Source organism: Phoenix dactylifera, chromosome 3 (genome assembly GCF_051530095.1).
Source record: "Phoenix dactylifera cultivar Ajwa chromosome 3, Ajwa_hap1_PhDact_Kaust_v1.1, whole genome shotgun sequence".
NCBI lineage: Eukaryota > Viridiplantae > Streptophyta > Magnoliopsida > Arecales > Arecaceae > Phoenix > Phoenix dactylifera.
Genome location: NC_143192.1, coordinates 49,408,008 through 49,419,226, shown reverse-complemented (window position 1 = coordinate 49,419,226; position 11,219 = coordinate 49,408,008). Strand labels below are relative to the sequence as shown.

At 37.4% G+C, this 11,219-nt stretch overlaps 1 protein-coding gene and 2 non-coding genes across 6 annotated transcripts; all 3 read left to right on the top strand.

The window, feature by feature from the left end:
• Positions 1–1,221: 1,221 nt before the first annotated feature.
• Positions 1,222–1,308, top strand: LOC113462504 (small nucleolar RNA U61). Its single transcript, XR_003384953.1, has one exon. It is a non-coding gene; the product is annotated as a small nucleolar RNA U61 (small nucleolar RNA).
• Positions 1,309–1,407: 99 nt separating this feature from the next.
• LOC113462506 (small nucleolar RNA snoR14) lies at positions 1,408–1,496 on the top strand. Its single transcript, XR_003384955.1, has one exon. It is a non-coding gene; the product is annotated as a small nucleolar RNA snoR14 (small nucleolar RNA).
• A 1,197-nt stretch (positions 1,497–2,693) lies between these two features.
• On the top strand, positions 2,694–11,195 carry LOC103703556 (myb family transcription factor RLI1-like). 4 transcript variants are annotated; one of them, XM_088718813.2, is made up of 9 exons: positions 2,759–2,949; positions 4,181–4,494; positions 8,624–8,929; positions 9,022–9,178; positions 9,300–9,376; positions 9,463–9,502; positions 10,106–10,160; positions 10,257–10,332; positions 10,555–11,195. In XM_088718813.2, exons 3-9 carry the CDS (start codon positions 8,738–8,740, stop codon positions 10,750–10,752), a joined length of 795 nt encoding a protein of 264 aa, XP_088574939.1. In that variant the 5' UTR covers positions 2,759–2,949; positions 4,181–4,494; positions 8,624–8,737; the 3' UTR covers positions 10,753–11,195. The 4 variants fall into 4 exon arrangements, with proteins under 4 accessions (XP_008784669.3, XP_088574939.1, XP_038975189.2 ...); XM_008786447.5 differs by lacking the exon at positions 4,181–4,494 and having other exon boundaries at positions 2,694–2,949; XM_039119261.3 differs by lacking the exon at positions 4,181–4,494 and having other exon boundaries at positions 2,783–2,949; positions 8,627–8,929.
• Positions 11,196–11,219: the final 24 nt, after the last annotated feature.

Sequence of the window (11,219 nt, the reverse complement as noted above, 5' to 3'; positions counted from 1 at the left end):
TGCTAGTGAGGAGATTTATCTTTAGGAGTACCCACACGAAAATCTTAACCTCATATATATTGGACTTCCAAAGTGGTTTGGAGAATGGATGTTGTAGGCCATGCATATTTAAAAACTTGTAAAAATGACTATACAGAAAAGGTTTTAAACAACTCTAAATTGCAGGGCGATTCATCCAATCTACTCTTATCGATTGTCCCCACCAAGTTGCTTTAGAGGCGTATATGGTTTGCGACCGAAATTTGAATCGGAATCAAAATCGGAATGGATTGGAATAGGAATTAGAATGGCCATATCACCCAACATGTTTGGTTTGTGACCAAAATCAGAATTAGAATCAGAATAAAATTTAAATAGTAGGAAAAAATAGGAATTAGGTTTTGAATAATTGGGGCATCATATTGGAACCGAAATAGGAACCAAACAGCTAGAATGGAAGTCACTCACCCTCCTCATTCCAAAGTCTAACTCCTCCCATCTAAACATGCCTTGAAGGTGCAACAATCCTCCCATAGCTACATTTCTATATAGTGTCCACAAAATCATTCTATTATCACTATGTGAAAAGATTGATATGTACGTATCAGAAAATTAACAACATTTTTTATACTTGTGACATCTTTCTATTTAGGTCCATGCTTTGTACTCTGTAGTGTAACATAGTGACTAGAAAATCATTCTCTGATCACTATTAGGAAGCATGTGGCATAAATAATTAACAATAAGCTCTTCCCTGAAACTATACGTAGATTTCCAAACGAACTTTATATGAATGGTTTGCATATAATCACATGCATTTTTTGTAATTAGACAGATGTATTGTGAGTATCTTAATCCAGATTGTTTTAAATGAGAAAATAAAGACAATACATCATTGCCACCAAGGTCATCAAAGGCACTCTTGAGTGCCTGCAAAGGAGCTCAGATAAGGGAAGAAGACCAATTCACCTCCTCCTCATCCAGGTCAGAATCAACGGTCTGGATGCAATCCATCCTAGATCCCCAATGCATTCCCAGCTGTTAAAAAGGAACAACGGCTAGGGTTTCGATTTCATACCCTCTACTCCCTATAAATATGGAAGGAAAAGCCTACCGCTGCCCACCTCCTCTGCGACCCCTCCGCCACTCTCATCAAAGAATTTGATCTTTCTCTGTGCTCTCGTATTCTTTCTCTGTTCTTGTTTTGTTTTTTGTTTCTCTTATATAACCATCAGGTGAGAAAGGCGATGATGATATGTGATCTCGTGTACCGGAGATGGATGCGTCCATCGCTGATGGTAACACAACCCTCTAAGAAGTTCTGAGCCTTCCTTCGCCTATCCTTTTTTTTTTTCCGTATTTTTTTCCCTTTGCCGATGATTTTAATTTAAGAATTTCTCGAATGAGTATAAATTGTTATTTGGGAGGGTGAGGTGACGAAGAAATTCATGGTCTGTCAATCCACTGATAATAAAAATCATGATGTCAGTCATGAAATCCCGACAGGTTCTGATCACTTCCCAAAATTTTTCTTTTCTAATCTTTGAATTAGATTTGATGAATATTATTCTAGTTTTTCTTCAAGGGGTTTGTTTTCAGCAGATGTAAAAATAAAATATTTTTCTTGCGGAATTTCCTTTGTTTCCAAAATTACGGTATAAGTATGAAAAATTGTTGTAAAAAATTGTTCTGTCTTTGCCCTTTTGGTACTCTCTTACTTTACTTTGTCGGCGATTACATTTCCAAATAAAAGGTACCTTTCTTCTCAAGATGAAATAAAGCAGTTTAAAAAAATTAAAAAAATATTCGATTGGATGGCTTCTCATAAACCATGGAAACTTCCAGTCTCATAAACTTTAGATCTCCCCTTAATGAGTTATGGGTGTAGTAATTGATCGCTTCTGAGCCCTTATCCATTTGTCATCGCCAGATATTATAATGCTAATTAAGCCCTAAAGTGTCTTTTTCCCTCTCTTGCCTTGGCGCAGATAAGAACTCCAGGATCTGTTTGCATTAATGCCAAATTAATTACCTCTGTAATTATCTATGTTTGAAGGTTATTGGTGGGAGAAACAGAAATTATCTAGAAAACATTTGACCATACAATTAAAAAAAACAGAAATTATCTCGAAAAAATTTGACAATACAATTTTTTTTAAAAAATTTATAAGAAATTATGCAGTAACTCATATAATATTTTTTGACTAGCCATTTTGAATTAGGTTCTGAATTGTTACAGATGGTATCAGACGGATTCATTGGAATTGATCATATGCCGAGCCGATTGTGGTTCTTGTGATTAGATTTGCCGTTTTCAACCAAAAAAAAAAAAAAGCTTCTTGATTGCATCAATCTGAGCTCTCCTATCTTACCTTCCTTGGAATACTTTTATATCCTTTCAGAATCTGTTGGCGGATGATTGTTGGAAGTTGTGATCTATATCTTGGAAACATTTGTGCCTGCCTAAGTTCTTGATCTCTACCACGGAATGAGAGTGGAATGGCTTGGTAGTGTAAATAACGACGTTAGTCTAAGAGTGGAATGAGAGTTCTGGATCTCACCTCATCGAGGGAGATTTTCTCCATTAACTCTTTTTAACTTCAAATTATTTACGTTACAACGAATAATAGAAAGGACTAAACGCCGAATACAGAAACGTACACGGGGCAAATGTAAATAGCGACGTTTGCGTGTTTATTAATTACAAAACCTATCAGGGTTGTTCGCGCAAAAATCCCTTTTTGATTTTCTCGCCGGATATTCTCTCGACCCAGGGTTTATGCTTTGGCATGCAATTGCGAGCAGCAGAAGAGAGAAAAGAGAAATGGTGGGCAATTTCTTCTCTTGGATCAGGATAAAGAAAAATTAATAGATGAGGGAGAAGATGGATAAATATATAAGATGTGCTCTCTCTAGATTTAAACAGAAAACAGAAGCGGCATGTGGATGGGTCTCTCAAGGGGTTTCTTTGTGAGTATCTCTCTTTGGTACTGCTCTTAAAAGTAATTATCTTAGGACATTCTCTTACAAGATCTTTTTCGGTTTTCTTTCATGTGATTCTATTGAGGTGTTATTAATCTTTTCCAATTCTTATTTATTCGATCACGCTAGGACGTTTTTGCCAATGCTGTAGAGGAGGCAGGGTTTTGTGATCCTTAATGAGAAGGGATATTCTTTCAAAGTTTTTTTTTTTTTTCTTTTAATACTGACGAGAAAGGGTTATAACTTATTTAGTTGCAAACCACGTATGGTTGGATGCGATTATTTATTTGTTTCTTCACTTGCTCCCATTTTTCGATTATTTATTTCAATTGGGATCCAGTACAAATTTCATTGTTGGTAAGGTGGTGCTTGGTGGATCAGGTAATGCTGTAGATCTCTTCACTGTGCTTCTCTTTAGCATCTTTCTTTGTGATATACCTTACTTGTTAGAGTCAAACTGATGACTTCGAAGTCGGTAGGGATACCATTGAAAATAAGAATCTAGTTGAAGTCTGAAGAAATTGGTACAAAAGCAAGAAGAGGAGATAGTTTACCAACATTTCGAATAGTAGATGAATATCGAAATAACTATTTTAACTAAAATCTCAGGTAACTTTTATTTTATTTGTTAAAATTGGGTTGTCTTGTGCAAGAATTTCTAATTCAAATGTTCTAATCTATGCAATTAGAGTCAGCTATCTACTTTGTTGCCCCACTGCAGTCCTAAAAATCTTTAATTTTGGTTTACATGACACTTTTAAAGGAACTTTGTAATGAAAGGAGGACTTCCTGTTGAATTGTTTCGCACATGACACCAGAGGTGATATTAGTTCTTAGACACTATCGCTGTTATTGACGTACTAATGTCCTAAAATTATGCTTTACTAGTTCTGTGTGAGGAGTGTATTAATGGCACTCTTGCTTTTTGCTGACAATACAAATGGTAAGATTAGCCAAAGGGGTGATGCTCTCTTTTTTGGGATATCCATGTAAAATGAAAAATACATTTGTCCTATCCTACATTTGGTATGTTAAGTTATTAATGGTTTATTAATTAATATTGTCAATGATCTGACTGGTCAGAACTAGCTTAGGAGATGTCATCATTGTACTTGACATCATAATCTTAATAAGAAATGATATTTAAACATTAACCAGTTTTTACCATATATCTGAAGATATTTTATGTTGTTATTGATCTCTAATTATGTAAGAATAGGCCCCCAAAAAGGCCTGAAGCCGACAGGCCCAGCTGACTCCAGCGTGCGTTACGAGGGCGAAGATGTCGCAGCAACTCCGCGGCCTCTTGAGTGGCCGCGGATTCCGCTCAACCGCCGCGAGCATCGCGGGGGTGAGCGGGCCACGATTGTGGTGCATCGCCTTATAAAACAACAGAGAGAAGAAAGGGGGACTCCAAATCTCGTCTCCTGCCTCACAGAGCCTCTTTCTTCTTGTTTCTCCTGGGGATAGGCTTTTCCGAACCCCCAACTGGTGCCGTCGGAGAAAGTAGCCGCAGCTTCTCTCCGGAGCAAGGTAACTCTAACCCCTGTTTTATTTTTACCTCATGTTAACAAAACTAAAAAAAAGAAGAATCAGAGATAGAGAGAGGAGAGATGTACCTATCGTCGTCGGCATCCAACCCTCGGCCACAGGCACCGCCCGGCTCGGCCGCGGGCTGTGGGATGCCGGACGCCGACGCGGCCACGGGCCGCCGAAGCGGCCCCGGGCACGTCCACGGGCACGACTGCAGGCACGGCTGCGAGCCGGCCGCCGAGCGCCGTCAGCCGTTGCTCGTCCCTCTCGAGCCTCCTTGCCTCATGGGAGGAGAGGAGAAGAAGAGGGGGAGGAGATCGCGGTGGAAATGTAAGAAGAAAGGGAGAAGCTTCGGGAAGGAAGAAGAAAGGAGGAGAGAAGGAAAAGAAAAAGAAAAGAAAAGAAAACAAAAGAGGTGGGCCATAGTTGAACTTAAATGTGAAATTGGGTTATTGGATTCAAAGCCCAATAATCCAATTTCAAACTAGAAAACCCGAGGAAGAAAGGACCTCAATGGCCATGGGCCGAATTATCGAAGTAGGCCGTAATCAGACTGGGCTCGATCAAGCTAAGTAGTTGTGAACTCAAAACAAATTGGGCATAAAGTGCACAAACCTTAATAGAAGGCTATTGGGTCCAAACCAGAAGATGAAATTGGCTCAGACTTGTGCCAGAAACTGAATCAGACCTGAATCAAATATTAAATCAGGTCTGAACCAGAAGCTGACCTAGACCTGAACTAGGGTAGGGACCTAAGAATGAAATTGAGTTCTATAGTTGGGATGTAAACGGATTAATTAAGAAAGAATGTAAATAAATGAAATTGAACATGCAATTAACAGGTAATTTGATGATGATGATTGGTAATTGAAGAATTAGCACATAAACCTAGGAATTGGAAAGCAAATTGCTGTAAGTAACCCTGGCACAATCTTATTGATTTCAAATTACTGTTTAATTGTAAGTATGAAATTATGAAATTGTATTTGATATGATGTATTTTCTCAAAATTAGGATCAAGTATATGATTGCATATGATCCATGAATTTGATTAAAGAGCATCCTTCATGAATATTTGATGGTGTATGAGCTATGAAATTATGATTATGTTAGACTGCATGAAAAATGATATTTGAGGCATGTTTATGCATTTTAAATTATATGATGCCATTTATCATTTTTCTACCTATTTATGATGATTATGATTTATGAAAGAAAAAGAATAATAATTTATAAACTCTCAGATTGCTATATACGGCCCTCGCCAGCTGGTTATAATAGCTCGGCAAACGGCCCTCGCTAGCGGATTATAATAGCTCAGCATACGACCCTTGCCAGCGGGTTATAATAGCTTGGTGTAGACCCTACCAATGGGGAATAATAGTTGGCAAAGATTATAACCCTCGCCAGCGGGTTATAATAGCTCGGCATATGGCCCCGCCAACGGGTAATAGTAGTTGGTAAATATTACGGCCCTGTCGCGGGTAATAACAGTGACCATAGCTGCACTACCATCTGAGAGCACGATTTTCGAAGCATGAATAATGATAAGTATGGATTTCAAAGCATGAATAATGGCAAGAATTTTATATGATGCATATTCATATTTATGAACTTTCATTGATAGAACATGCATTGCTTTATGACCTGATTTGTGTATATCATCTATAAAATGCTTTATTTTGCCATAACTGTTAGCTTCTTAAACACTGCATTGGCATAATTATGCTTGATCCAATAAGATAGTACTTGGTTACTTACTGAGCTGTGTAGCTCATATCTTTTTATCTACTTTTTTCTACAGATGAATAAGACCACTAGGAGTAGGGAGCTTGATGTTATTCAGGGTTGGGGTAACTGTAGAATAAGAGGAACATTTAAATATTCCTATACGAAGTTTTTGTATATGCGTCTCACTTCTTTGTAAAAGAAAGGGCTTTAAGAACATCGGCAGGCAGCACCCTATTCGGAGTAGGAAGTAGAAAATGTTATGTAATAATCAAATTTTAGAAGCTCTGTATTGTTCCAACTTCATCAATAATGTTATGACATTAGTAAATGAAACTATTTATTTTTATTATGAAATTTTAAGTGGCTTTGTGTTATTGTGTGCATAAGATTGCAATAGCACGGCCGGTCATGATTCGGATTTGGGGCGTGACAAATTATCTAGTTGCCAAAGGTTGCTAAAGTGAGAGCATAATTCATGAGCTTTGAATAGTTTAGTCAAATTTTCAACACACATGCAAGAAACCCTTTTTTTTGTGTGTTCTGTAGACTATCGGAAATCACAAATTGCGTTTTGGTAAAACTAGAGATGCTGCCAAGAAAATAAGAATAAAAAAGGCACCTGGTCCTCCTACTATGATTCCAATTTGTGGAGCTTAGCTCTTGTCTTTGCAACTCTAGATCATGACCTCTATACTCCAGTCAAACAATTTTCTTAAAGAAAAACTAAAGTTCTACCTATAGTTATTGGGAAAGCATACTTCATGGATATTTTCACAAGGAGTCATGCCTGGAGATACTGTAGTTGTGTAGAAGCTAAATCCAATCTTCATCAATGCCCCTTATGTCCCCCTTTTTCATTCTATCTGTTAATTTCCCTGCTCTCCATTGTTTGGAACTTTTTTTTATAGAAAATTTTCATTACTAGGAACTTGAAGTCAGAGAGACTTATAATATTGCTACTCTGTTCTGGTAAGTGGCAGATGTCTATTAGAAGATAATTGAGAACATGCTCAGAGTGTCAAAGCATATAGAAAGGAGCATTCTTCCTACATGTTATGTCATTCTGGTCCTGATTAGTGTAGTACTTTAGGTTTATATTGCTTTAACTCTCCGAGGCGAGAGAAACTCAGAAATTAGGCTCCAGTTGTTGTTACCCAGGGATGAGTCAACTCAGGTTGTTGCTATGAATGTTCAGAACATTGCCTGCAGCACATTCAACACTTCTTATTATCTTATGTGTTAGTTGTCATATTCACATGCTTTCTCAAGAAGCTTAGAGGGAAGGAATCAAAGAATATGAATAAAAACCATATCCACTCACCTTTCCTGCATCTGTTTGCTGGTTTTATTGTTTTTTTTTTTAAATTTTGCTGGAATCCCTGCCGCCAAGTGGGTCTAGTGAACACCATGACCTTATGTTTTCCTGGTTCAATAGGACGATTCGTTCTCTCTCTCTCTCTCTCTCTCTCTCTCTCTCTCTCTCTCTCTCTCTTCTTGGACTATATGTAGAAGGTTTATCATCTTTATTTCCTCTGCGATTGCGAATCAATACTCCTACTTTAGGTTCCTTTCAAACATTAACACTTGAATTACAAGTGATTCAAATGGTTCTGTTCTGAAAGCTATTTGACTTGATTCTGAATTCTTTAACTTAAGAAGCACAAATCAGATCACATGAAGTGAGAAGTGAATTGTCATGATATAAAACCTTTAACATCTTGAGCTAATCATAGTGAACATTAATTTGTGACATGCTCTGACATATGGCAATCAGCTATCCATTCTAAACAAGACTCAGGAGAAAAATAGTACTATATTTGACGAGGCATTTGTAGGATGGCTGATAATTGCTTATCTCTGGACATTACAATACAAGGCGCGTGGAATCAATTGTAGATGGTTGTGGATAGTGAAGTCTAACAAACTTGCAGTATGATACAAAATTCTTTCACATATGGAGAATAAAGGGTTTTCATGCATTTTGGGTATATAATCAATTTAAAATTGTGAACTCTATGATTAAAGGATGGGGGCTCTTGCATATGCTTAGATTCGAGAATTAGAACCTAAGAAGAGTACCTGGAAGCTTCATCATTGAAAGAAAGAATCAGAAGTCTGTGAACTATGCACATATCATAGCCTAAACATTGATTTAGTTGTAATCTCTGATTTGTGTCCGATCAATTTTTCCTGTAAAAGAATTTCTTGTTCTGTGGGAAAACAGCTACAAAGCTCCCTGGTCTTGGGAATGAACCCACAGGAACAGATAGAAAATTCATATACTTCCAATGAAGAAGTTATGCGCTCTCCATATCTTGAGTCTCTAACATCTGGTTTTCCATTTCCTGATTTTATGAACAACTACTACCATGCACCACATGGTGGAGTGGTTCTTCAGCAGTCTCATCACTCCAATTACCAGAGTTCGCTTTCTCAGTTGTTCAATGGATCCACCCAACTTCTGCAACCTCGGCATCATCGGGGTCTTCCTCACCAAACTGTAGCAGGAAAAATGACTAATTTTAATTATGAATCATCTGGAAAGTCAGATGCTCCCTCCAGCATTTACTTTCCTACTGATTGTCAAGCTCAAAATAATGATAATGTTGGAATTCTGCAATCAAAAAGTACGAGCTTGGAGCATGCATGTACTGCGAATAATTCAGATTTGTCATGGCGAGAAGTAGGAGGATCCAAACATGGGGTAAGTCTGAAAATTCTTTGAGAGTTTTATTTCTTGATTAGATGTTGATATCTGGTGTTATGGCTTGTAATTCTTTTCTCTTTTTTTTTCAGGAAATGTTGTACTCTTCAAATTCTCGGATTGGAACTACTGCAGTTCATAGTAGCATGCAGTCTGGTGGCGCAGCAACTGGCAAACAACGTATTAGATGGACACATGAACTACATGAACAGTTTGTAGAAGCTGTTAATCATCTTGGAGGGGCAATGAGTGAGTAATGGGCAGTTCCATACCTAAGCAGGATACCTTGATGCTATAGAGTTCCCTCTCTGTTTGATATTTCAAGAGTAGAGATAGATGATTCTATTGAAATTTTGGTTTTTAATTGCAGAAGCAACTCCAAAAGGAATATTAGCACTTATGAAATCCCAAGGGTTGACAATTTTTCACATCAAGAGCCACCTACAGGTAATTTTGGATTTTAGAAAAGTTTTTTACCACTCCTTTCTTTTTTCTGTTGATTTTTCTGATTAGTCTGTCTCTCATGTCTGCAGAAATATCGGACTGCTAAGTGCATGCCAAATTTCCTTGGAGGTATATCAAAACTTTTCTCATGTTAGCTGAGTTCTTTGTGGTATTTCTGGTTGAACTTGATGAATAATGATAAGTGACAAAGTTGATACGGAAGAAAATTTGCTGTGAAATTCACTCATGGCCTTGCTCATGTTTTTTCACGGAGAGCAGAAAGATATCTCCGATGGATGTCAGCATGGAATATCGGTTTTGTTGGGACTTTAGAATATGAAGTTGTCTTCCTTAAATTTTATCACAAATGACTATAATCTTCACATACTAATTAATTCGGCATCAACAACCAGAGCACCTAACCTAGTGTGTTGATGTCCTATATGGCAACAATCAGCCACTACCTTGAGAAGCTGTAACAGCCTGTAACAATCGAAGTTTAAACAGTCCTCTTTCCACTCTGTTCTACAATGATATATTATAGATTTGCGGAGTTTAAAATTCCAAAGCAGCATTGCAGATATGAACCATTCTTGTTGTCTGATTTATTTATTTATTTATTTTACTTTTTTAATGCGAAGGGACAGATTGTAAGCTTTCTTACCCAAAACTTGAGGACTATTGGAGTAGCTGCATATGAGAAACTAACCGTGGGCTCTTTTGATATGATAGGGAAGAATGGGAAGAGAATCAATAATGATATGTTGCCATTATCAAATTTTAGGGGGTAATGTTTTTGGGTCTTTTCTCTTATTCCAGTACCAGCATATGTTGCTATTTGGGTTGTGTGGACTTCTGGATTTAATATGTTTTTTCATTACAGGTATGCAGGACTTCAGATTTCTGAAACACTTCGTCTGCAAATGGATGTTCAAAAAAGCTTACATGACCATTTGGAGGTATGTGCAGCCAGTTTTTAAAATGGATGGGTTAAATCATTGCATTCTTGAGCAAGCCTGCTTCAAATTCTCGTCAGGAATCTAGCGGTGACACTGAATACATTTCAGAAATTTTTGCATTACCTAGTGACAAATTGCTGCAAATTTCATTTCCAGCCACTGAATACCATGTTTTCTTCATGATCTATTTATATTGATGCCAGCTTCTGTTTACTGCCACAGTTCCAGAAGAAACTGCAGATGAGAATTGAAGAGCATGCAAATTACCTGGAAAGGATGTTTGATCAGCAAAAAAGAAGTTGCAGCTTCCTTGAGAATCACAACTCAGCTAATGCTGTCGACCAGTCTATCATAGGGTGTTCATCCAATGGCGAATATGAAAATAGCAAAGAGGCCATTCTTGCTAAACGGGAGCCCTAAGCATCTGCATCTAAATTTGTTCTGAAACAACGAGGGAAATCAAGTTCTATGAGAAGGTGATCAACATGTATACTCTGCGATTGAACAGAAACAGAGAGGCAAAGGCAAATGAAAAAGAACTTCGAGAATCTTGATGGAGAAATCATGTTTGTCACTGGTATCAGGACAAATAATAATAGATATTCATTCTCTCAAAATCAAAAACGACTAATAGATTAGGGATCTAGATCTTGCCATATACCACAGTGTTGTAAATCCTATTTGTGTATCTGGAAACTTGAATGACAAGCCTGTAGATTTTCAGGATCTTTAAATATGGAGCTTGTATCTTGCAATATTGTGTGAAACAGCTTATCTCACATCTGATCTATTGCCTACATGAAATGCTAACTAAATCCGTAATGAAGTTGAGAAAATATATAATTAATTATACATTTTCATCTTACCTCTACTTTGTGTACTCTCTC